The following is a 27,500-nucleotide window of genomic DNA, read 5'->3' as shown; positions in this document are numbered from 1 at the left end:
ACACTTAAACACACACTTAAACACACACACACTTACAGGGAGATCTCTGTTGGTCAGAGGGACAGAAACAGATAGAAATGGGCGTTTTGTGTTTGGTGTATGTTGTATGTGTGAAAGTATATGATCAAGTAATTATCAAGTAAAAAATGAGAACAATTTACTACTCAATTATTGCACATCAATCTGTTTGTGGATTTACTCTATGCTTAGAAATGAAAGCTCTTTCAGACTACCAGCTTTTCTCAGAACATCATGGATTCATGAACAGGGTTGATACTCTGTGCTCCTAATCTTCCCTCACAATCTCTGTGTGTGAGTGTGTTGATCGATATGTTTTCAACGTATTGCTGTGTGTGTGTGTGTGTGTGTGTGTGCTAGATACCACCTCCAGGCCCTACGGCACCTTGGGGTCCTGGCTGCAGAGCCGCGTCTCCTGGTGCCGATGGACGTGGACACTCTGAAGCCCTGCCACGTCTTACTGGACGTCACCTACAAGGTACAGTAGAGCCGTTACACACACACACACACACACACACGTCTTACTGGACGTCACCTACAAGGTAGAGCCGCTGTCCTGCCACATGTCCCTACAAGGTAGAGCCGCCATCCTGTAGCATGTCCCGATACTGTCCCACCTGTCCTGCCACATGTTCCTACAAGGTAGAGCCGCCATCCTGTAGCATGTCCCGATACTGTCCCACCTGTCCTGCTGCATGTCCCGATACCCACCATGGTACAGACATACATTTCCTAGTTGTACTTTTTGTCTACGTACACAGACAGGATAGTATTGAGCGTGTTCTGATTGGTAGATATAATCTCTCTTTTTTCCACTCGGCGCCTGCAGCGTTCAATGCATTAATGACGCAGGTAACGAGACAGGAACAAATCTGCCATCGTTATGTCCACATGAGCCTGGCGGGCACGCTTCTACTGCTGCTCCTCCCAGCGTGGGGGGGTGCGTGTGTGTGTGTGTGGGGGGGGGGGGGTCAAGCGTCTCTGTCTGCTTCAGTGCGGCCACAGGGCCGATTGACCCTCTTGAAGGGCAGCTGAAGGTCGTCGCCGGTGGAGTCCTGTCCAATACCCAGCCGGCGTGGGCAGACGCTGCTTTTTTCAATTAACTGAAGATGCAAACAGGGGGAGGCAGAGACACTGTTCATAGTTATTAACGAGGCATGACCTCCCCTGTGTACGAGCACACACACACACACACACACACACACTTGTCACAGTATGCCGTTAAGCTTGCTGTTGTGTCGGTCTGCACATGTAACTGTCTTTACAGCGTTTGCCAAATGGTGTTGCTTATCTCCTTCAGGACTCTAAATGGTATGATGAGGTGACTGTTGAGTTGATGGCGCCAACCTTGTTGCCAGAGTTACACCTTCTTAAAGAGGTAGGTTCTTTTTAAAGGTGACGTAGAATGGAAATATTTTTTGTCTTTGTTTTGATTAATTAAGAGAGGTTGTGTGCATAGCCAAAGAGCTATCATGAACATGAGGCATGGTTTTGCCCTCCTTCATACGAAAATCTTGAACTTAAAAATAGCCACTAAAAAATGGACGAATTAGAACAAAGCCTACTTGTGATGTCAGATGTCTCGAAGCCATTGAAGTTCATTTGGGGTTGCCAAAGAGGGCGCAATTTATTTAGTCAGACGGACCATTTCAATACCCAGCCTAAATATACTGTAAGGTTTTAATTGGGCTTGTAAAATTGGGCCGAGCATCGAGGACCGAGGAGAGAATTTGAGAGGCACCCTATGAACAAGTCTTGACAAGACAAAATTGAAATGGGGGGAGGGGAAGCTTACAACTCTTCACTGTCAAGGATAAATACATAAAAGACACATTAAACAAATAAAACCAAAACAGCATAGAACATTTGTGTACACCACCTTTAAAAACACTATTTACATTTTTGTGTATGGTTGTACAGTATGTATGTTTGAACGGTTTGATGTCCTTTTTGTGCAGGTTCGAGTCAAGGGGCCTCGCTACTGGGAACTCACCATCGACATGAGCAAAGGCATTCAGCATCTCCAGTAAGGCTTGATCAGTGATGTGTGTCATCTATGATGTCTGTTAGCTTTAAGCATGCAAGCAGAGCAGAGCAGACCACCTCTGATCAGATATCAGAAACCACAACAAGGCTCCTTTCGGGTGGAGCCATGCAACGTCAGTGTGTGAAAGGGTGCAGTTGTGGCGTCAGTCAGTCAGTGTGTGTGTGACTTTTTTTTTTTTTTACGACCGCTTTCTCTGACTGTTTGAAATGCCTGCCTGTTACGTGTTGGGTGTGTTTGGCTCACACTAATTACATGTTTATATACTAGAATGATTCTTCCTGTCAGTGATTTTATTGTTCCCTTTATTGTTGGAGATATGATTAATCTGGACTGAGATGTTATCTGTGTTATTCATATTCTTTAGTTCATCTCAGTATTTTGTTTCACTTGTTCCTCCATTCCATTTTATTGTTCCATTCTGTGTGTCTGTGTGACTTATTTTCATGTTGCTGATTGTTTTTGTTTCACCTGGTTGTCTTGTGGGCGCGCGCGCGCACGTGTGTGTGTGTGTGTGTGTGTGTGTGTAGCTGTGGTGTTTTCGTGTTTGTGATGGTTTTCTTATGACTTCAGTGTCTCGCCTACCTGTGTGTATGCCTGATGTCTCATCCTGTCTGGTTCTATTTTGACTGTCATGTTTTGGCCTTGTCATCATCATATGATATGACCATAATGGCTCAGACTCACCTCTCTGTGTTGTGCAGGTCCATTCTCTCCAGGGACGGGGTTCTGTACGTGAAGCTACGGGCGGGCCAGCTGCCCTACAAAGACGACCCGCTGGGTCTGAACAGTCTTCTGGCACCCAATCCCGACGTAAGCTCCTTTAAGGTGTGTGTGTGTGTGTGTGTGTGTGTGTGTGTGTGGCCCTTCAGTACCAAGACACACAGCAACGCAACAATCTTAACAATAAGCATAATAATAATCATATTCATCACCATCATCATAATTATCGTCTTCAGGATAATAATGATGTGGAGGTTCTGCGATGCCTTTTTTTAAGATTGCTAGTTTTCAACCAGAACTGCTTATGTTATTGCAGCTTTCAATTGCGAGGGGATGTGGGAGAGGAAGAGGCTGGTAAACAAAAACAGTCCCCTTTGTACTTCTACCGCTTCTTTAACTTTTTAGAAACAAATCAGCCCTGTGTATATGGCGCTGTTTGCAGTGGCCCCTGATTGAGTTGGTCTCAGATTCATGATTTCCATTTGCTTTTTAGTCAACATCAAACCACTGGTTAGCACTGGAAATGAGAGAGAGAGAGAGAGAGAGAGAGAGAGAGAGAGAGAGAGAGAGAGAGAGAGAGAGAGAGAGAGAGAGAGAGAGAGAGAGAGAGAGAGAGAGAGAGAGAGAGAGAGAGAGAGAGAGAGAGAGAGAGAGAGAGAGAGAGAGAGAGAGAGAGAGAGAGAGAGAGAGAGAGAGAGAGAGAGACAGAGACAGAGACAGAGACAGAGAGAGAGAGAGAGAGAGAGAGAGAGAGAGAGAGAGACAGAGAGGGGAAAAAATGTGTCCATGGAGTGAAACCAAGTGGCCGCAGTGGAACAGCGTAGGGGATGGGGGCGGTTGGAATGAGAGCGGCGGCAGCTTTAGCCCTTCCCACGGGAAGGGTGCGCTGTGTGGCCCTGACGCCTGACGCTTCCTCTGTCTTCCCACGCAGCCTCAGGCCATCTCGGCCTTCACCTCCGACGCGGCCTTGCTCTCCTTCGCCGAGTACTTCTGCCAAGCCTCGTCTGGCACTGCTGCCAAACACGTGAGTAGGAGTCTCTCCGCGGCAGCGTTGAACTGCTGAAAAGTGCATTCTTTTGCATCTGTATGCACATTCATTCATCATTGGGTGGCTTTTCATCCAAATCCACACCTAAGACGATGATGCACACAGCGCACATTTTTGGGTGTTGAGAGAGGAATGATTTTTGTTCTGACACTTTTGTCATCGATATGGAATTTTTGAGATTAGAATGTTTAGACTCCTATTTTTAGATCTTTAATCATCAGTTGACGACTTGTTGCCATCATCCAGTCAGCATTAAGAACTAAGTCATGTGATTGCCCCACTAGCATTTCTCATAAAGTTAGCCTGTCTGTCATCTCACCTTTACTGTATAACACAAACATTTTCCTGCGTGCCTGTGTGTGTGTGTGTGTGTGCGTGTGCGTGTGCGTGTGCGTGTGCGTGTGCGTGTGCGTGTGCGTGTGCGTGTGCGTGTGCGCGTGCGCGTGCGCGTGCGCGTGCGCGTGCGCGTGCGCGTGTGCGTGTGTGCGTGTGTGTGCGCGCCTGCGCGTGTGTGTTCGTGTTCCATGGAGACCTTACCCATGACATTGGTGGTGTTGATGCCCTGCTGTTCTACAGTAGATAAGCCTCATGAGGAGTTGAAAGGCTGGCAGGGCAGAGAGTGATACTCCAGTCCTTTATGTGGAACTAGGTCACTCTGGGGTGGGATGGACTGTTGATGGTTCAAATATGCGCTGTGTGTGTGTGTGTGTGTGTGCGCTGTGTAATGCAAACTGGAGGAGGTCTGACGCCATGAGGGCTGTTTTTCCATTAAGTCCCTCTTTCCACCCACCCACACACACACACACACACACACACACACACCGACACACAGACGCAAACAAGAACTAATAATTTCCTAGCCGGCATAGCCAGGTTTCCCTCAGTAGTCAGCCATAGGTCCCTCAGTAGTTCCTATTAGGTATGTTTGCTTATAGGGTCCCTCAGTAGTTCCTATTAGGTATGTTTGCTCATAGGGTCCCTCAGTACAGTAGTTCCTATTAGGTGTGTTTGCTCATAGGTCCCTCAGTAGTTCCTATTAGGTGTGTTTGCTCATTGGTCCCTCAGTAGTTCCTATTAGGTATGTTTGCTCATAGGTCCCTCAGTAGTTCCTATTAGGTATGTTTGCTCATAGGGTCCCTCAGTACAGTAGTTCCTATTAGGTGTGTTTGCTCATACTGTAGGTCCCTCAGTAGTTCCTATTAGGTGTGTTTGCTCATTGCTTGTGTCTGTCCCCCTCTCGTGTCCACAGAAGCAGGCATTATTCTCCGCCATCCTGTACGAGTGTGTGACTCAGGAGAACCCCGAGATGCTGTCCACCTACATGGCCATCGATCAGGTGAGGGCAGACCTCCTCAAAGTCCCAAAATCAGTTCTTCCCCTTTTCCTTTGGGATTGCTAAAGTAGCTACCGTATAAGTGCCGTAATTTCCCTACTATTAGCCGCGGCTTATACGTTGATTTTGCTAAATTTTCTTCAGCTATAAAGTTAATACACAGGGGCAGTTAATATGGGATTATAATGGATTTGTTTCTTTTAGCTTGCATAAATGATTGTCCTGCGGCTTATACACAATGCAGCCAATACACAGGAAATGACTGCATCTGTCTATTGTCTGAAACACTGCCTGCTGGGGGACAGCAGCTGTCCAGTGGCTTGATTTGTGTTCTGAGAATCGCTGTAGTGGTGTTATCCAGAGTTAGGGGTCAGGTATGGTAATGAACCATAATTTTCTATATTGTTACCTTGCTGTTGCAAAATAGTACAATAGTACAAAGATTTTCTGTGTAAATTTCATCGGCAATCCAAGATTTCTCTGATACCTGTTTGCCTGTGCAATGTTAACTTCTGCATACTGGTATGTATATGTTCTGGGGTTAATATATGTGATACGATCTGAGAAAACCCTTCACGTGGTGCCGTTTTGCCAACTTATTTGTATAGAATCTTGCTAGGGGACAGTGTCCAGAATGTTGCCACGATGGTATCGGAATCTTAAGTTGAGGGTTGAAACGGAGCAAAAATCAAGGATTTTTTGAGTACACCATGTGAAAGGTTCTCCTAGATAGCATCACATACTGTGTGTCACATGTGCATGCACATGTATGTTTTCCCCATGAACGAACGAGCACGTTTCCATCCATGACACTGGTATGTTGGAATGTTTTTTTTTAATCAGCGTGTGTGTGTGTGTGTGTGTGTGTGTGTGTGTGTGTGTGTGTGCACGTGTGCGTGTGTGCAGGCGGTGTGTGCGATGGAGCGGAAGGAGGTGAGCGAGACCTTCTCGCTGGGCCAGATGAAGCTGGTTCTGGAGCTGTGCGAGAGCCGCGTGATGCAGCATCGGCTGACCGCACCGCCGCCGGTGTCCCACAGGAAGGGCCGAGGGCGCGGCCGCGGCCTGCTGCTGAGCTCCGAGTTCCTGCCCGTCATGAAGAGCGCCGCCGACTCCGACCTCGACCGCTGGTTGGCTGGTGAGGGACACACCCCCTGCACACACACACACACACACAGACACACCCCCACTGAGAAACACTGTGTGCTCATTTTTTAAGAATGCTTGCACACACTGTCCAGACAGACGCCAACCAACACCAAAAAAACACCCAACAGCTGGGGCAGGAGGCACCGGTAGTGTGTGTGTGTTGGTGTTGGATGGGCTTTTCCAGTTTGACATCCAGTTTGGCCAAAAGTCTTGTCATTTGCTGCCTGGGCATTCTGAAGACGGTAACCAACTCCCTGTAGAATATTGGGGTTTGTCGGGCATTGTTTGTGGAGTCTGCAAGTCGCGCTTATCTGTGACTCCAAGAATAGTGTAGGCCAAACCAGAAAGACCTCATATCTTGCCTAAGCGCCTTAGGAATTACCACAAATTGTTGACTCAAGGAAAGGAATTTGTTTTTATGAGCCAAGTATGTTTGCACGCACAAGGAATTTGGCTCCAGCTGACAGTATCTCTTACTGTACACAGAAAATATATATGCAATGACGCGACACTATGCAAAGAGTTGTATTCATTGAGGAAAGAGGAATGCCGGTGCAACACAGATGTCTTCTTTCGGATTTATTTAAAAGGTGCAAAACATGACTAACGTTTCGACGTTACAAACGTCTTCATCAGAGTCCTTAGAAAGACTGGGAGTACGTCCCTGATAAGGATCACTATCAGGTGTGATTGGGCGTAGAGGGGCGTTGGTAACCCGCAGATACACCCAGAATTACCAAGGGCACGCACACTCACAACATCAGTCATTGTTGTGTTGTATTGATTGCTGCCCATGGTCTCCTCTCCTCCTCATTGCTGCCCATGGTCTCCTCTCCTCCTCATTGCTACACATGGTCTCCTCTCCTCCTCCTTGTAGCTTGAATGTGGTTCCTCATTTCTGTGAGTGGCTTTGGATGAAAGCGTCTGCTAACTGAATAAATGTAATTTAATGTAAATGTGGAACCCAAATAGCCTGCATACTGTAGCTGGCTCTGTGCGGGGTTTGCCGAGCCCAGGCTGCTCCTCCGCCTCTTCCACAGGCAGCCATTGTGCTGCCCAGACACTAGTCATGGTGGTTGGCACTTGGCACCATTGCCGACTGGAATGCCTTTGTGAGAGCGTAATTTACTGTGTGGCACCACGGAACTCTGATGTGTGGTGGCGGCTGGCACCGTGATCTACAGGCCAAACATGCACATGCACCCAGTCATGGTGCCGCTGAGATACGAGCGAGTGCGCTGAGGAGTTCACGGGTCGGTCGCGCTCGGGCAGACCAGGAAGAGATTGTTTTAAGGAGAGTTAAGGTTGTTGAATGAGGCTCTCTAAAACAGAGCACTGGAAGATGCTCTTCGTTGGTATGAGACTAATTTACACTCCCCTTGAGGGATCATATTAAAGGACGCTACACCACAGAGTAGTTTAGTCTGTCTGGGGAAATGTTTTGCTATCCATCCAAACATCCTCTTCCAAGCACATGCGGGCACGTCGCATTAACCGGGACACTGCTGATGGCAGTGTTCTTGTTCTGGTTTGTTAGACATTGTTTCCTCCTCTGTCCATCTGGGATGGCCATGTGGAATTTTATTTTTTTTCTTCACTCCTTTAGGGGAGTTTTCTACATTTGGACAGTCAGTTTAGGAGGGGAGTTTTGAACATTCTAACAACAAGCTCTGTTCTGCAACAATATAAGGTTATAAAATTACATGTTGGACCCAGATGTTCTGTAGAACGCTCATTTTACAACATTCTCATCACATTGGTGTGACCATAGACACAATAAAGCTTTGTTATATCTATGGGTGTGACTGACAGCACTGTGTTTGTGGCTGTGGTACAATAGGAAGATTTTACCATAGAGTATTTCTGCAAATGAATGTAAGTATATCACTAATTGCGCAGAGCTTTAAATGGGTTATGTCTGGAATTTGAGTTCTCTGAAACCCACCTTTACCCACTCCTCCATTCCATTGACTTCCATACATTGAAAACAGTGCCTCTTAACGCACTGCACCAGTTGGTGTTGTATTAGAGTGCGGTTTGACGCCAACTTCTTCGAATGCCGGCTTCCGTGGTTATCTCAGCAACACAGAGCATTGCCGTTTCTGACACTTGCATCAAAGCCGTTGTCACATTCCCTATTTCCTAGTCATTTCATGTCTATTTTTTACTTTAAAGACACAAATACATACACACACACATAGCCCCTTTTAATGGCTTGTTGCTGTTCGGTGATGTGGAGTTAATGTGATCAAAGATCCTTAATTATTGACAAGATAGAGCAACGTAATGCATCTCTATGGAAGCAAAATTCGGACAGTTCCGGTCTGCTTAAAGAGGCGTGTCGCAAAGACGTCATAGTGGGATATCGATCTCTGTCAGATTGGCAAGCAGTTCAGTTCGAATGTTACAGGTCTGCTTAAAGGGGGATTTAGCCCCCCTCCCCCTTGCAAAGACAGAACGCGGAAATGATCGAACGTTTGCGCCTCTCGCTCCGCTTTAACCCTCTCTGATGTGATGGTGACTTCCCCTGGGCAGGTAACAGCCACGTCCTGCGGTCCTACATGATTGGCGAGCCTCTTGATGAAGACACGGACACCAACATGCTGGCCTGCTTCCTCATCTACCACTCCCTCCCTAGCCTCAAGAAAATGGCCTCCGCCCACCTCGAAGGTAAACACACAGTTTTTAACTAATAATAACAACAATAATAATAATAATATATTCTATTTATATTGCACTTTACATCAAATCAATGATCTCAAAGTGCTACAATGCATACACACACACACACACACACACACACACACACACACACACACACACACACACACACACACACACACACACACACAGATTAACTGCACAGCATTGACAGCCAATGTTGAAGTTACTGTACAGTCCACCATGATGGTGGAAGGTTGTTGATATTTGAGTTCAGTAACAGCCAATCACATTGCCCCGGAGCAGCAGGAGTAGTGTGTTAGGCGCCGTTATTTCCCCTCTGCGGTGCCAGAGGCTGCAGCACTGTACGTAAACACTCCTCTCCCCAGGTGCATTAATCATCACCATGCTGCCTGCATTCATAATCTAGGCGCTTGATTGGATACACCTGTGGAAAGAGGCCTGATGAAACCCATGAACGCTTTTGTGAACAAGCCTACAATATGGACAGGCAGAGGTCAATAGGGCTCGGGCACACGCCTTGCATTCTAGGAATATTGCCGCGATGTTGGTAGCGCACCGAACGTAATGATCCATTCATTCAGATGCAGAAGACACGAAGCAGAAATATAGTATTAGCGATTCTTTTCCTCTTGCGATCGTGGGTTGCGCTGTTACACCCCACTACACAGCAACATACGACCAAGAAGGCAAAAACTAAGTAACAGGAACACACTAATAGGCGGGAGTAAATCCATAGTAATCCATAGTAAACTAAGGAGTGAGGCTGCCAATATGGCTGTGCCCGCAGAGTTTTCACATCATGATCCCGAGCCCTATTGAGTGCATCAGAAAGTGTGTTGAATTAGAATCATAGACCTCCTCTTCATTTCAGCTCACAGTACCCACCATGAGCTCATTCCAGTACAGCGCTGTTCACTCCATGCAAATGTGTTTATCGCTTGTCCTCTGTCTGTATCATTTATTGTTAACAGTTGTGAATGTGAACATTGTTGTTATTGGTAATGTTTGACTTGTGATTGTTTCAACTCTTTCAGTTGTACACTTATCTTTGTGTGTGTGTGTGTGTGTGTGTGTGTGTGTGTGTGTGTGTGTGTGTGTGTGTGTGTGTGTGTGTGTGTCTTTTCAGAGAGCGCATCGTTCCCGGAGCTGCTGGTGAAGAGTGGTCAGCTGGGAGTGTCGGTTCGGGCCGTGCTCAGTCTGAGGGCTCTACTGCTGGGCTCCGACGGTGCCGGCATCCCTCAGCCGATGCGCTGACCCCCACCTGCCCAACCCCACCTGCCCAAACCTACCTGCCCAAACCTACCTGCCCAAACCTACCTGCCCAACCCCCACCTGCCCAACCCCCACCTGCCCGACCCTCCCGTTTCCTTCTAGACTAACGCCACCTGCCCAACCCCACCTGCCCAAACCTACCTGCCCAACCCTCCCATTTCCTTCTAGACTAATGCCACCTGCCCAAACCTACCTGCCCAACCCTCCCGTTTCCTTCTAGACTAACGCCACCTGCCCGACCCTCCCGTTTCCTTCTAGACTAACGCCACCTGCCCGACCCTCCCGTTTCCTTTTAGACTAACGCCACCTGCCTCACGGCCATACTGAAGGACATGTATTAGCAGGTCACGTCGGGAAAGAGAAAAAAGAAAGAAAGAGAAATGTCAACGTTGCCTCCTTGCAGCTTGTATAATATTTGTACTTAATGTTTGTACGGAAAACGCAAGAAAATTATAATCGCTGAGATGCTAAGAAGTGAATAAAAAAAAAGAGAAACCATCTGTTTTTTAAAATACTGAAGACCTCAGCCTTTTCTGTACAGGTTGTGTGAGTCACCTGATGCCGGTGTTTTTTTCCACTTGTACCCTGGTGCACAGTTGTTCAGCACATAAGCCTCACAGGCACATTCCTACTCAAATGAAAAACATCCCTCAGCAAATAAGCCTCATCCCACGCTGTGCTAAATACCAAGGCTCTTCTCTCCCTTTCTGAAATAGTTATCCTTCTTCAGCTTCGTTCCACTCGAACGGGACTACAGGCTCCGACCTCTCCTGGTGGCCTGTTCTCACGTTCATGGTCACCTTGACACCTCTTTTCTTTTTTTTGCTCACTGATTCCTGTAATGCAGCACTTGAAGTCCCTCTGGCTTCTCTGTCCTTGCTCCCTGCTGCAACGGATAACTGTGACACTATCTGCCCTCAGGGCTTCCTCTGTGGTAGGGCTCTTGTGACGCCTCTGAGGCCTGGGTGTGGGTGTGGGTGTGGGTGTGGGTGTGCTGGGGCGTCTGTCTGTTTGTTGGCAGGGAGGCCAAACCCCCCCGTGGCTCAATCAGGAAGCCCACACTGGCATATCTCCTGAGATGGCAACCTGGCCTCGCCGGATGTGGCAAGGAGTTCACTAGTTTTTTATTGCTTTGAGATTGTCATGTTCTTACTTACTTGGTGGTTGGGAATTTACACACTGACACGTGGTGTGTGTGTGTGTGTGTGTGTGTGTGTGTGTGTGTGTGTGTGTGTGTGTGTGTGTCTCAGCGCTTAATTGCTGTCTGGTTTCCTCCGTGTAGAGATGAAAGCAGACTCGGCGTCATGCGGCTGCCCCTACGGGCTCCCGGTGTCCCGTGGCACCGCTCCCAGTGCCTCCTCTCCCAGTAGAACTCAGCCAGGTCTCAGCCAGAACTCAGCCAGGTCTGTAATCAAACACACGCAGCAGACTCAACAGCTTTGCAAGCCTTCATCTGGCCCTTGTTCTTTGTGTTGAAACATATGGGGCCTTTATTGTACCTCTCGGCCTCCTCTCATTTGAAGTTTACGATGGAGATAGCCATCAGTGTTCTTGATTCAACTTTGTCCAGGGCAAAGATAGATATACTGAGCTCTGAGACGCTCTGGGTTTTTTTTCTTCTTCTTCTTCTTCTTTTTTCTTGTCGTTGCTTCATCAGATCAAGGGAGGAATCTGCGGCACGGCCCAGGAAACACTCAAGCCCTGTGGAATCTGAAAAATTAGATTGAGCAATAGCAGTGGGTGGGCACACACAGCTTGTGAGAACAAGCGGACATTTTAGTTTTCCAGACATTTAGTAACTTTCTGCAGATGTCACCAAGCCACAAATTTCCTCCCATTCATTGGTTATGGTTTAGTGTTGGAGCGGAAGATACTGGAATGGAACCGTGGAGGGTTTAATGAAGATTAAAAAATAATGTGTGTGGAATGAAAAATCTGGCAGCCACTGGCAGGTTTCTTGGCTAAATGTCAAACCAAGACTTGCGTTATTAATTGATGGGTGCATGGGTGCTCTGGGAAGTCAGTAACCGGTGCTGGCTGTGCATGTGGGGACAAGTTTGTCCCTGAAAGAGTTGTCAGTCACCATAAAAAAATATTGTATGTCACACACACCCTGACTGAGAAATGTTACCACGCCCTTATTCAAAACAAGTCTGCCTTGAAGTTCTCAAGGGAAATCAGCTTTTGTAGTTTGCTGGGAAAAGGAGGTACAATTAAGACGTTTCCATTCTGGAGGTATTGGCTGCAGTGAAAGGCTCCCTGTTGCCATAGGAGGAAGAAACATTGAAAAGTTTCTACATGCTTCAAGATTTCCATTATTTCAGGAGGCATGCAGCTGAAGTATGCATACAGTGGTTTGGGCTGGGAAGGGCAAGTTGTCGCAACGTGAACAGTTTGAGCGCACGTTTTTTCATTCACAATCATTTCAGATGCGGGCCGTTGTACCAAGTTCTCACTGAGTGTTTAACATGAAGTGGGTGTGACCTTACTGCGCAAAGAGAAAGTCGCGGTCCTCAACCCTCAACGCTATGAATGACTCATGCCCAGAGCAAGTTAGAAAAAGAAACAACGATTTCAAGAAAAAAAAGATGAGGACAAGAGAGATGAGACTCGAAGACCAAAGTACGTCCATTTGAAACATCTCTTAAAGTTGCCAATTCGAAGAGAACTTTACAAGACCAACAACTGCGAAAAGTTTTACCCGCGGACTCTCGCAACGCTCTCAGAATAAACGGTGAGTAGTCCAGGCATGACGTTGGAGTAGCCTATTCAAACTGTGATTAGACTGTGTAGTCTAAGCCGCATTTATACTGCGAAACTGAGTTGTCAATTCTACCAGGCAAACACTGAAGGTCGATATGAACGGAATTTAATAACGTTACATTCATTCCAAGCAACTGTAGTAAGCAGTTTATTGAGCTGTTTAAAAGCTAGGCTATCCACATCGTCACAGAGCGCTGAATCATATTTATTACTCGACATTTACATTTTGTTGCCTGTCGCTAAAGTCAGTGATATTACATAACTACAAATAAAGCAGAAATTCTTTAGGCAACTGAGAAATAGCCTAAAAAGGCTCCTTGCTCATTGGACGGTTGATGTAGATAAGAGGAAGTATGCGGTAGGGTAAGTTTGAGATAGTGACTAAACTTCCTGTTCCTCTTTAAAATTTCAAAAAGATACAAGAGTTGCAATGGTACCATTTACTAGTAACAATGTCGTGACCATATTGCCGTAATGAATATCGTAAGAATCGACGTAAAGAGAACGTGGCTGTAGGGATGCCTTACGTGCCTTAAATGTCATACATCTGGCATTCTGAGATAATATTGAGAAATAGCAGGGGCCTTCAGTTGCTTTTGACAGCAAGGGCCCCTCCGTGTGGTCGGGCTGTCGAGTCACGTAGTTTCATTTCCCTGCGTCAGGGCACTCGCAACAGAACTGGGGGCGTGCCCAGCTCAATTTATCAATGCAGTATCTGTTAGTCCAGGACCTAGGGAGAAAGCGTGGGTTGTGGAACAGTGAATTTGTTGCGAAATGTGCCCTAGCCTATGTAAATCCCAACCCAGCGTGTAAAAGCAACCCTTTGTAAAAACATCTGCTGTCTTCCTCAAGCTGTAGGCTACCAACTATAATATAAATCTCATAGTTAGAATGCTGTCCCTGGTCCTTCAACAGTAGTGCTAAAGTCTGACAAATGCTTGGCTTACAATGCTTCTTTTGTATTTTCTCTCTTTTGAAGGTTTCAGTATGTTTTTGACTCTGACATATATAGTTTTGGGGGCTTCCTCTCTCAGTCAGTCATTCATGTGGTTTAGCTGCACTGAGAGAGCGGGCAATGCTTTTGAATCTGTGAATAACGTGGTGATTTCCAAGCCCCGACCGGCATGACCTAAATCAAAGAGCATGTTTGACCTTGTGCATGCAGTCAATCGTTTGGCTAGAGACACATGGCAGGCAGACAAGGTACAGTAACACCACTTGCATGTATTTTAAGCATTGAATAGAAATGGGAAAACTAAAGCAAACAAACAAACAAACAAACAAAACGTCCCCCTTTGTGGACTCAGTCCATTCCCCTGACTGTTGCCTAAATGCCAAATCGTGATTCAGAGGAGTGATGGGGCTCAGGTGATTGTTCTCAGTGTGAACCTGTTTAGAGATTCTTCAGCAGACAACACCCACGCTTACTGGGAGTTTCGCATGGGTAACCATTCCATCTAAATACTGCTCACACACACACATGCTCGCTCTTTCGACCCAGAGGACTTGGGTTTCCAGTAAAAAACCTGCCACGGAGGGCCTCAAGGTGACGGAAGTGGTTGCAGTGAAACTCCTATTCATAAAATCACATTTTTAAAAAATGGTAGGATGTTACTTGTTTTTGTTTTCTGTGTCAGAGAGCAGTAAAATAATGCCAGCACAGCAGAAGGTTGTCGTGACCATGAGGTTACATAACAGAAGCACAGTTTGAGGAAGCAGAGCAGCACAGTTATTTTAGATGTCTTGCGTGCTCTGTTCCAGTGGCCATGTAGGCTACTTTTACATCTGAGGAGGGCATACAGATGTGGCATAGTAGCCTACTGTTGGATGTGCTACATCAACAAGCATGGTATGGATTCAACCTGGGATATAGCCGCCTGAACAAATATAGGATAAAGATGGCAGGCTATACAGTACATACATGAACTAGTCCAGCCTTTATCTTTACAACACCTACAATATACATGATCATCAGCGCTGTTGAGGTGTTTACAACACTGATTATCTACCACATGAAGCACACTTGAACTTTCATCATACACATGTGTCTGGTGTGACCCTTTCATTTTTCACGTAGGCCATATCTCACAGGATTGTGTGAATGGGCCTTGGTAATGGGCCTTATTAGTGTAGATGTGTCTGGCTATCTTATTGTTTTTTTTGTGTGTGTTTCCCAAATGGTGTTTGCTGGCCTGTGCATATTTGACAGGGTGCAGATATACTAAAATATATCGGGCAGCCCAAGACACCTCGCTTTCTCTCGCTTTCTCTGGTTTCATATTGTTGGACTCTAGCTCCACCTAGTGGGCATAGAACAGCATCATGCGAACGCAGCTGGTAGATTTCAGACACAAAATAATGACTTATTATTGAGTGCCTGGCAAATTTGATAATTTATCTGTCAGCGGCTGGTAAATGTGAACATTTAGAAAAGTTAATATCTCATGCATTAGTCAGTAGATTGAGTTCCTTGTTCTCAGGGTTCTTATAAATTGATTGACTTGCATGTTTCTTCAGAATTACTTAAATCACATTTCAGTTTCTATGGCATTCTACAACTATAGAACATTTAGGTTGAGAGAAATATCACAAACACGCCATCTCCATTTTGCAATGGACGGTAAAGATAGTTGGACTGCTCCCCTGCAAGTGTAGCCTGGTCATACCAAACCCTTGTACTAGTATCAAGGGAGATGAAAATTGAGCAGAAGCTTACGGAGGGCTATACCAGGCTACTGCAAGTGCAGTAAGCCTTACAAAGCACTAGGTGGCAGTGTAGACATTGCATCTGTGCTGAGGACTACTACTAGAGATTGTTTACAAAGTTAACACTTTTGTGTAGTCAGCATATTCGTTCTTTTGGCAGTTGAAATTTCAAACAGTGTATTGTGATTCCACTAGCATTAATAGTACAATATTTTTTATGAGAAATCTGCTTGATTCTCTTGATCTGTAGCACTGGCAATCATTATATACTGTAGTGGCACTCAAACACATTCAGTATTCAGCTGCACTGTGCTGCATAGTAGGACAATAAATCAACACATTAATACGGTTAGTTACAAACAATTACAGAAGATGCCTGTAAGTCATGGCAAAGCAGCTGATAGTGAGAATTTGGCCAAGACTGTGTTTTATGTCATTCCCTTTGGCATCAACTAATTTAACTAATACCTACATTTAGAGAAACAGACGTCATGGTTCTGAACCAAGCCCTGGTATTTAAAACATCACTTTTATAATAGCCTATTGAAAGTGAAACAAACTATTTGTGTCGTAAATGATGAAACTACCTTATCAACCACACACACACATTATTTTCAGGTGGTAACAGTTCTGATAATGTTTTCAAGTCTGCAGAGATGTCACACCACGAAATGGTTTCATTTTATTGTAAAATGAATCACACTTCATATAACACAATCAGTCACAGACCAAGGACACTACACACCTCTTGGTAGATGAGGCAATAAGGCCGTTCTTCAGACCAGGATGTTTACATGTAGAACATGCTTCTCAAAATGACTGTGAGAATGCTGATACTATCATCAGCCTCGTATTTTTGCCCACTAAATGTTTTCTCGGAAATAATGAGTTGTCATCGAGGATTTACATTGTTTATTCATTTTCAAATAAGATATCAAATTGAATATATGTAAATATATCTTACATGCGCTTATCTTTATTATGCACACATTTCAATAGACTAATAGTATCAGTATTGTGGTGGTCTTATGGTTGTTGAATGGTACAGTGAAGCTTTCCCCTCAAAGCTGTTCCTGCCAGATCTTTTATTGCCCCCAGTTTAATAGGATTTCAGTGTAATACAGTATTTGTCCAGATACAGAAGACATACCAGTTGAACTGATATGTTTATGTACATATGCATTCTACACCGTACGGTGGATAGCTATTTTAGAATGTTCTTTTTGCTGCTCTCCCTGTAGTCTCTTCCTGGCCTCGTGCTGCGGTAACTATACTTAGCACTGAGTAGACGAAATTGAAATGCCTTTGCGTTAACAACCCTTTAACCATGACAAGGGTCACAGCACAGCACTTAACTAAACTAAACCTGCTTCGTCACCAACATCACCCCCCCTCCCCCATGCACACACACACACACACACACACACACACACACACACACACACACACACACACACACACACACACAAAACCCAATAACAACTGTGACGTGATGTGATGAAATGTGTTACAGAGAATGTTCAAATCAATTTTTGTTTTTGTGAGTGTGAGCTACTCATTCATACAAGACTGGGTAGAGGGGCAGATGTCACATGCATGGGTGGCAGTAAAGAGATATTGATCCCCTGCTCAGTGAGGAAGGATCGGTGGTGGACACCTCATTGTCTCAGGATGATTTGATCAGGGCCGGGGGAGACGCGGCGCTCCTGTGGGCATTACTAGAGTTACTCGCTCCCTTGTGCTTTGTCAAAGGCAGGCTATTGATTGGTGGTCCTGTGTTTTGGATCTCTTAGCGGAGAAGCAACGGTGAGAACACATTGATGGTTCGTTCTCACAGGATCAGCTTATGTGTGTGTGCGTGTGCTCGTGTGTGTGCGTGTGCTCGTGTGTGTGTGTGTGTGTGTGTGTGTGTGTGTGTGTGGACATGTGTGTGGTGTAAGATCTTAGATTTAGTCATAAAGCAATGACAGCGTAGCAGAACAGACACTATTTGACCAAGCACTTTGCAGAGAGTAGTAAACCATGCCAGAGTCAGTGTATCTGGCATGCTGCCCTAGTCAAACTGATACAATGCCTTTCTCTCACATCGCTCTGTCTGGTTACAGCACTTCAAAGATGCTGAAGACATTCTTACACTTCTAACCATGATTTATTCGTTAAAAACATTTTATTATTTTTTTCAGCTTTTGCTAAAAACAACACCAGACTTTTTAGGTTGTTATATCGATAGCTATATCCTTGCCTAATGGCTAATTTCACCTTTTTATATGATAGATTGATCATGAACTACTGGACTAATCTCAATGAAAATGTTATAATTTGGGTCAAACTATTCAATTAAGAGGACAAAATGGCAGATAAGAGATAGAACATCAATAGACAATTGAATTTCAAACCCCAACATTATAATGATGGTTAAACAGTGATAAAACTCTCCTGAAAAGGAAATCATTTCTAAACCAATCCATGAAAATAATATAGATCAACCTTAGCGTTGCCCCTTACATGATGCTGAAGCCTAATAGCTTTATTGTTTTTAATTACAGAACTTTTGTGAGAAGCTGTGTTTGGTGGGCAAACACAGCTTCTGCTTCACAAAAAGCATAACACAGCTTTGGGTCTTTTGTGAACAATTCCTTTATTGTTTATCAAGGATGAACTGATGTGTATCAGCCTATTATCAGTATTGGCCAATATTTGCATCAATGACTTTGTTTGGCAAATACCATGTTCTCTGGTGGCTGTGCCAGTGGCTGTTTATCTGTTATGCCACATCAATTCTGTACTTGCCAAATGTTGAGTAATGCGTGGACTGGCTCATTCCGATATAGTGCTGTGAAGAGCTGAAAGACTTGAAAATGGCTCTGTTATTTTTTTCATAATGAAGATTTATTTTTTGTTTTACTGACACTAATGGATGTAATAACAAAAATGAAATAAACAACACAAATTTGATGCACTTGAATTTCCTTCAGAATTGACAGCCTAAATGTCAATGGATCATAATGTAAATTATACAATCTTACTGAACTACACAGGGCATGTGGCTAATTACAGGAGATTGCTCACATTTTTAAAAAAAACTTTATAGCTTTAAAAGTTACTTCTGTCCAATTTCTGCACAAATATTTAGCACATAAAAACTTTAACTGATGATATTTACACAGGCCAGATTCATAGCCATTGCTCCAGTGTCATCCGGAAAAACAAACATGATCATTAAGTTGAAATGTTGCTTCCTGGCCTTGCATTTATTTCTTTTCAATCTTTATTTCTTTTTCCATCGGCTTAGGTTTTTGAGTGATAAATGAGTGACTGTGTGTGTGGGTGTGTGTGTGTGTGTGTGTGTGTGTGTGTGTGTGAACAGCTGTGGTGACCTCTTTTATGCTGTAGCTCTAAACAGTTTCATTTTGACTGTGTCAAGAGCAAGACGGGTCTTCCGGTCACCATCCGGTACCTAACACAAACACCCCGGGTTCACCATGTGTGTGGACCTTTCCTGCACATTCTGCAGAGTTGCGGGGTGTGTGATTTATCGGCTGTATCTGGCTCTCAGTCTGAGTCACGGTGTTAATGAGTCTCCTCCGTTCCGCCCAGACAGACTGAAATAGATAGCTGGTTGCTGAGGCGTGGAAGGAGCTGGAGAGTCTTGCCTCACCAGAACTTTGTGGGGGGTTGTGTGTGTGTGTGTGTGTGTGTGTGTGTGTGTGTGGACCAGCTACCTTGTTGAGAGCACAAAGGCGCCTTTTCTCCTTCTTTTCCTCCTGAGCCGTGATTCAGCTCCTTCTGCTGCAGTGACTCACGTCTCCGGGCGGATCTGTGTGCGCTGGGGGGGTCCGGCGGAGGATGCAGGGAGTGGGGCCGGAGGAGAGACACAGGGCCGTGTAGAATACCATCTGCAGGACCGGACAGGAAGTTCTCAGACCCGTGGACAAGGCGTGGGAACCTCCAAGCTGGAATGGTCATGTGACAGTGACTCATTTCCTTTTGTGCCCCCACCATCCCTTTTATACAAACCCCCCCCCTCACACTTACACTCACTCTCGTGCACACACACACACACATACACTTATTTTTCTTGTCTGTGGGCTCTGGACTCTATTATGGACATGAAAAAGTATGTCTTCTGCTTCATAGGAAGACATCTGTAAGAACTTAACCCTTTCCCAAAGCATCTAAGGGGCTCTCAGACATCCTGTTGATGTTGTGATATCTTAGGCAATGGCATTATATTCAGTTATACTGTATGTCCGTAGTGTTTCATCTAGAACATCAGTATCACAGTTTCGCCCCAATTTTACAGTAGCAATTGACTCACGAAAGCGCAAAGCGCATTCAAGCTGTTATCTTCACCATCCAGAATTTGAAAATGAGGAAGTTAGGTTATAAGAAGATTCCAGATGCTAAACATGGTTGTCAGGGTAATTCTGGGTGGCAGATGTGTTCCGGGGCTACGGAACCAGTCTTGCCCATAGCCAAGGCACTGGTGCTCAAGTGGTCATCATAAAAAAATCGGAACGTTTTCCTTTTTTTCCATGGACCAGGCCAACACAGATAGCTTTTGGCTTCTGCAATATGCACAAGCAGGTGTATATGGATATGCTGTGAACAGACACTAAATTCATCAGTGGAGTAAAACCCTGTGGCTACACTGTACACTGCAGTCTATGCCAGGACAAGAATGGGAAACAGAGACGACTGTATATCATTTAAGCTAACCAGGAGCTTTATCATATCAGACTGTGACATAGGCCCGCAATGATTAACCAATGAATCGGTTAGTTGTCGATTGAATGAGTCATCAACTATTTTGATAATCTATTAATCGTTTGTGTAATTTTTTAATATATATAGTTTTTTTTAATATATATACAAATTCTCTAATTGTAGCTTCTTAGACCTGAATATTTTCTAGCTTTACCTACTCATCTATGACAGTGAACTAAATATCTTTGGTTGTGAACAAAACAAGGCCTTTGGAGACATAATATTGAGCTTTGGGAAACAATGAGCAACTTTTTTCATCATTTCCTAGTATTTTATCAATCAAACAACTAATTGATTAATCAGGAAAATAATCAGCGATTATTCAACTGAAAATAATCGTTAGTTACAGCCCTACTGTGACATTTAGATAAAAAAGACCCAAGAGCCTTTTGTCCTGTGATTATCTATCTGTTGCCATGATAGCTATCAACATGTAAAGCTCCATCGAACTTTAAGGAAGTGAAGACTCAAAAATGAAACATAAGATATTTCTGTGAGAGTGTGCCTTTCTCTGAAACTGTAGAAAGTATTGTTATGCACATACCTGTTATCATTGCCAGTCCCTGTCCATATGTAAAACCTAAACTGGTAATGTTTTGTATCACAGTTCTCATCAATACAGTAGTTCCCATCAGTTAGTCAAGCTTATGGTTCAGCACTTGTGTGCCTGTCTTGCAGGTTTTGTGCATTTACGTTCACCCAGAATGACCCGAGTTTTGTTATGCGATGTGTGTCTGAAAATGAAACGGATTAGATAGGAATCATTATGTGTAGATATTCTCTGAGGGCAAAGCAAACGAGAGAGGAGGTGGGAGGTGAAACTACCCGGCTATGACTAACTACCCACAGGACCTGTCGTGTCATTCTTCAGAAAGTGCTCCTTCGCCTCAGCGTCTCCTGAGGTGTTTGAGCTCCCTAGCGTACACACAACACCAGCTGACATATGGCACGCTCATCTTGTCAGACATGTACTGTAGGCTACTATAGGCACTGTGCCTCTCACAAGGTTTCTTTTTTATTTAATCCTACACATGTACAGTAGCTGTGTGTTAGAAAGTAAAGTATATCAGGATTCACGTGTTGCAGAGGAGAGTGTCCTGATGAGAGAGCTGATTAGTAGTGTAATGACAGCTCTATTTTCATAAGACATACTTAAAGCGGTTTAAACGGTGTTGAGCATTGCCTCCCGGCCCTCCTCTCTCTGTCTGAAATAGAAGCGGTGCACGCTGGAGACCGTGTTGAAGCATGTTTGCCCAGATAAAGTGAGCCTAAGCCGCTGTCACTGGATGCTTATGGCGGCGCTGGAAGCTCTTGTGTGTAAAGTTCCACTGAGGGTGTTGTGCTGAGTGGAGTGTGCACGTTGAGACCGCGCCACTGTCACCACCTCCTTATAACACGCAGATGTGAGGAGACTGTAGCAAAGCTGCCCTAATCCTACTCCAGTTTGAGTGGCAGCTTCCAAGACCAAGTCCTCATCCTCTTCCTCTTCACAGCCACTGAAGGTACTGTATGGGACCGAGGTCTGGCTGTGCTGGTTTGAATGAGAGCTTGTGTTGTTTAGTCGTGGGGGCTGTAGTTTGAGTGTAAATTTGAGGTAAAAGAGTTTGTGGTGAAGACTTGTATAGAGAGATGAGAGTTTGTGTTGTTTAGTTGTGGGGGCTGTAGTTTGAGTGTAAATTGAGGTAGAAGAGTTTGCGGTGAAGACTTCTATAGAGAGAAAGATGAGAGATCCTCACTGTCACAAAGTAAAGTATATTTCACGTGATTTTTTCTTGTGATTGTGTCATACCTGTACTGTGAACACACAAGCAGTTGTGACAGAGCGAACGTTGTACTGTACGTACCACACAGCATTCACCAACTCTCGGTGAGGCTATGCATCTCTCATTTGATTTAGAAGCTGTCATGTGAATGCTGCTACTGTGGCACATCAAGTGAGTGTGATCTCTCCTGTGGAGTTTAAAAGAGACACGTTTAATCGCTCACCGATGGATGGTAATGATTGTCTCAGGCCAGTGGCCCCCTCCCATGTCCTGCACACACAGACCTCCCAAGGAGGAGTGTGGGAACTTGACCATTCATCTGTGAAGTTATGAGCGGCATGTGGGATGAGGAAGTCGTGGTTGTGTGACTCAGCGCATCACAAGCCGTTCCGTTCCGTTAGCCTTTGGTACTGTTTAGCTCTCTGAGTCATCTTGGATCCCTGTGTTCTTCCAAAGGTTGGGTCTGGTGTATGTACGTGTGTGTGTGTGTTTGTGTGTGTGTGAGAGAGAATGTGTATATGTGTGTGTTTGTAAGACATTTATCTACATGCGGGGGTGGTCAGTTAGTGCTGTTTGACTGCTGTGGTCTAAAAAAGAAGGACCATTTTTGCTTTTGCTGTGTTCTAGGTTGTGTGGAGATGTGAGGCGAGTTGACAGTTATCGGTAAGTTCATGCGGAGTTGCTCTTCTTAAGTCCTTGTCTTCGGGTTGTGTTCTGTGCTCTGTTTTAACTTTTGAGAATTTTGTAAGGAGTTGTATTAGTGACAGCATTGCTATGTTTGACCTCTGTCGTCATAGACATAAACATGAACCGATGTACAGATTCAAGCTGTCGACAGTTATGTTGACAATTTGTTGACTTTTGTTGCCTTCACTCTCTGAAGGATTTTGGTCAATTTCAGTATTCTCTGAAGGATTTTGGTCAATTTCAGTATGGAAAGTGATGATTAACACAGACATGCATTGAGACTTGCATTTAGAAATATTCTGAATGTTTTCACACTTTGAATCAAAGACATAGAGTTTGTCTTACATCATAAATGAAAGCTTTAGACAGTCTTTTGACAGACCTGGTGACCACTGAACAAAAAGCACGATTTGAGGACTTGTCTTGTCTGCCAGCAAGTTAGATAAATGCAGCAGTATCACTGTCAACATGGTGAACTTGCACATTACTCATGACTTAAATGTACTCTTAACTCACAAGTAAATGTGCATTCAGTAATGCGCAATTATAGGGTCGAATAATTGTGTTGCACAGATATTTTGTCTCACTGTTGCTACCTCTGACAGCAGGATACCTCTGACAGTGAAGGGTAAAGACTGAGGTAGTCACTGGAAAGCCAGTGTGTGATCTTTGTTAGAACTGGTGCGTTTCCCATGGAAAGAGCATATGGACCTGTTCCAAAGGACTGTGGGAAAAATGACAGTCCCCTCCTCCTTCTTCAGTTTACATGACCTAATGGGGCCAAAGGGCCACTGAGAGGAAATTGACCTTGGGTACGAATGTACAGTGATTATATATGTATATATATATATATATATATATATATATATATAATATTTTACACAGGTCTTCCTTTTTTTGGACAGATGTAAAAATATGACAATGTGCCATATATGAAGAAAGGGCATGTTTCTTGTGGATTTGTGAAGGAGTTACAACGTTAAGGCTAAATGAGGCAAAGCAAGCTCAGAATTGCTGGAGATTTATGACTGTGAGAAATGCTCTAGATGGAGGAGAAGCAGATTGATAGCCTATAAGAGTAGATGAACGCAGGGACTACTTGAGGAGATGCAGATTGATATAGATGAACGCACTATGCAGGGACTACTTGAGGAGATGCAGATTGATATAGATGAACGCAGGGACTACTTGAGGAGATGCAGATTGATATAGAGGAACGCAGGGACTACTTGGCACAAGAAGCATCCATACACACAGCTGATGGCATAGCAGCGCTTCAGCTGGATGAGGAGGCTGTTGTTGCCAATCAGGCAAGCTCACAGAAGGCGTGGATTTCCAGAGGCGGTGAAGGGCTCCTGCCTGCCTGCCTGCCTGCCTGCCTATGATTTCTGTCCCGCCGTGTGCAGCGTGTAGGTATTACCATCAGCGTGTTGTTTGGTGATGGAGAGACAGACAGAGTACCCCACGCTGGTCTCCATCTTACCCGTTTACTGTAAGTCGCTACCTTCTCCAAAACCGCTGGCAGCTCTGCTGTTGTGAGCGCACTGCACGGTCGGGCGGCTGTTCTCAGAGCCGCCCGCGTGGGATGTGTGGGTTGCCATGTCAGAGATGACTAAGCATTCTGCTGCAGAGAAGAGAAAAAAAAAAGAGACAAATTTGCTGCCTTGACTGCATCAGGTCTGATCATGAGACAGACATGCTGTATTGCTTGCTGTTTGAGTCAGAAAGAACTATATGCACTAGTGGGTTTAGTGTCAGCATTGCTTGCTTATTCATTATTTAGAGAATGGTGTACAGTATATTACTGAGATAGCAGAAAGGCGTAGAGATGTTCCTTGCGGGGGCATGGACATTTCAGCATGTTGATTAATCTTAATGTTTAAAGTGGACGAACAGTCCGTGTCAAAGGCAAAGGTAAGAAGCATCAGAAGTCATAATGGGATTGAATGTGACCCTGTAATGATAATTAATTATATTCCAAGGCTGTAATCAGAGATGGGTCAAAAGATGAAGGTTTATTAGAATGAACATTTTCCTTTTGACTGTAATATTTCACAAATGATAGTTAGTTCAAATGTAATTTGTATTAATGTAGTTTAATTGTTATGTAATAATTTAATTATTGATTAGGTTACTACATTGGGTGACCAGACAATGTGTATCCATGTCTAAAGTAGGCCTACTGTACTTTGACAAAACAATGTCAAAATATGTAAGATTTTATGTGACAGTGTTGAATAGGTGTAAAGATATGTAGGCAAATACAATGTTCTATGAAAAGTAGTTTAACACTGTTCATATTAGTTCATTAAAACCAGTCATGGAACGGCGTGCCGTTCACGACTCACCCCCCACCCCCACACCTCCCCCACTCCCCCCTCCCATAATTTTAGGCATCATATCACGAAGTTCCATAGTCATGTCACATATCGGTTGAAAGCTTAGACTCTCACGAATCAAGATATGTATAGTTCGTTATGAAAAAAAAAAAAAAAAACTTACTGTACTGTACTGTACTGTACTGTACCCTCCCACCAAACCCATCTCGAATCAGTGACTCCTTACCTTACAGTCCTTGTACGACCCCATAGCGATCTGCCAACCATAGAATGCTGGGCCTTCACATGTCCGTAAGAACCCATAGTAATGGAATATCCACGTTGTTTTATCCATAATACGTTTGGTAGATGTATAATACAGTTCATACAATAGCAACGAACTAGAAATAAATAATCTGCGACAAGAAACTTATCTGTATAGCCGCGTAGCATTCCATAGCAAAGTGCTATCGCTAAGCTAAAAACATCTGATGATTCGTCTGCCTCTTCCGCATTCATAGAGCCCTCCCATGTCTCTCTGCGACCTTTGGTTGTCGAGATATCCGTAACCGGAGGGGATTGGGCAAGAAAGCTGTCAATCAGGGACCTCCGCTTTGAATGACGATAACGCGGGACTGCAGCAAGTCTCGGAGATGGGACCGACGGTTCCGGGATGCTAAGAGTTAGACGGATCGATTGATATGTGACACTACCGGATATACCATAGAGATAGCCCTTCCAAATCCATTCAAACAAGGAAATAGTCATTTCGGCCAAAAGAATTCAGAGATTTGATGGTGCATACAAACAATAAAACCCTTACTACACAAGAACCCCTTTGAGTAGAAACATAATCTTGGTGTCAAATGAAAGCTAACATTCTGGAGATTCTAGTTTTATCCACTTTTGCATGACACTGACTGTCATAGAATTAAAGAAAAAGGATAACTTTACATATTAATTTGCTACTCTGGCAGATTTCTAAAAATGACACACACACACTCGCATAGGTATTTCAACACAAATAAATTTGTGAAAACTCCATATTTTAGCCCATAGTAATCTACTTTGAGTTACAGGCTCACAAGACCTGGTGTTAGGTGTTAGTTGTGTTTCAAGGCTGACATGGTGATCTAGAGGGCCCAAATGTGGGCAGTTCCAGAGATGTATGTTACCGGCTGAAAGAGAAAACAATATTCAAGCCTCTGTAACCCTTTGCCAGTACATCAGACAGTCAAACAGACTGTTTCATATAATACCTCTGAGTGTCAGGTTTCAGTAGAGGTCAGGTTTGTCATGGTGGGCCAAAGTATGTGGGAGCAGTGCCCTCCTGAGTAGATGATGTGCAATGCGGGCAAAAACACCCCAAAATTAGGTGTTCCAGAACAAGTTAAAATACATTGGAAATAAATATCTTCCTTGCAAATTCATTTCTATCATCTGACTAATTTAAACCTTTTGAAAAACGACACTCCTGATTCAGGGGTGGGGGTGGAGGCATGACAAGTCAAAATGGTCTCAGACGTGCGATTTAGAAATGTCAACTTAATGTCACAGGTTGAAGATGACTCTCCTAATCACGGTTTTAATCTACTATACAATGTTTCTAAACTGCGTGTTTGATCGTGATAGGTTTCAGTTGCCTTAACAGTCATTTAGAGCCTGTGCAAGATTATTTTTGTTCTCACTCCACGGTATGGCTACACTCGGCTATGTTTGGCGTAGTAAGACTCAGCATTTTGTCGGGGGAGATCACAGACATCTCTTGTGACTAGAACAAAAAGCATCACGTTGAGACGGATCAGCGGATTATTAGTGGGATACAGTCTGATTGAGTGTTTGAATTAAATTTACCACATCGCCCACGATAGACTGGTTACTATGCTATAGCCTATCAAATCGTAGCCTAAATGTAGGCTATGATGTGTTGTAGGTCATGGCCTGTGTCCACAGGTTTTGTTTCTTTTTTAGATTTCTTATTGAGCAGTCAAAAAGTCGATGTGTTGAAATTAGTTCTGTGATCTGCTATCAACTGGCATTGGCGAGGGTATTGATTGACATGAATTAATGTTTTTGCATTGTCTGAAGGGTCTCAGTAACTGGAACTGAAGTTTGGTGGAGCATTGCACATTTTACCGAAACTACACCGTCATAGGCCCGTGCCACATCTTCAAAAACAATTCTGTAGTGAACAAAGAAAGAGCTCTCAATATGAATATGTTGTGGT

At 44.2% G+C, this 27,500-nt stretch overlaps 1 protein-coding gene across 4 annotated transcripts in view; it reads left to right on the top strand.

Annotated features, from left to right (window-relative positions):
- Positions 1–10,768, top strand: part of anapc1 (anaphase promoting complex subunit 1) — a 63,129-nt gene extending 52,361 nt beyond the window's left edge. For 3 of the 4 annotated variants that reach the window (XM_062519382.1, XM_062519381.1, XM_062519384.1), the window contains 9 exons: positions 379–496; positions 1,319–1,396; positions 1,977–2,044; positions 2,767–2,890; positions 3,717–3,809; positions 5,083–5,169; positions 6,073–6,301; positions 8,848–8,982; positions 10,124–10,768. In XM_062519382.1, the coding sequence (XP_062375366.1) occupies positions 379–496; positions 1,319–1,396; positions 1,977–2,044; positions 2,767–2,890; positions 3,717–3,809; positions 5,083–5,169; positions 6,073–6,301; positions 8,848–8,982; positions 10,124–10,251 (1,060 nt within the window). In that variant the 3' untranslated portion in view covers positions 10,252–10,768. The remainder of the gene's footprint in view (positions 1–378; positions 497–1,318; positions 1,397–1,976; positions 2,045–2,766; positions 2,891–3,716; positions 3,810–5,082; positions 5,170–6,072; positions 6,302–8,847; positions 8,983–10,123) is intronic. The other variant, XM_062519383.1, reaches the window with a different exon arrangement.
- The last annotated feature ends 16,732 nt before the right edge of the window (positions 10,769–27,500 follow it).

The sequence above is a fragment of the Sardina pilchardus genome, chromosome 18 (assembly GCF_963854185.1).
Source record: "Sardina pilchardus chromosome 18, fSarPil1.1, whole genome shotgun sequence".
In the NCBI taxonomy this organism is placed as follows: Eukaryota; Metazoa; Chordata; class Actinopteri; order Clupeiformes; family Clupeidae; genus Sardina; species Sardina pilchardus.
Note: the sequence above shows the minus strand (reverse complement) of the source record. Positions and strands in the feature narration are given on the sequence as shown.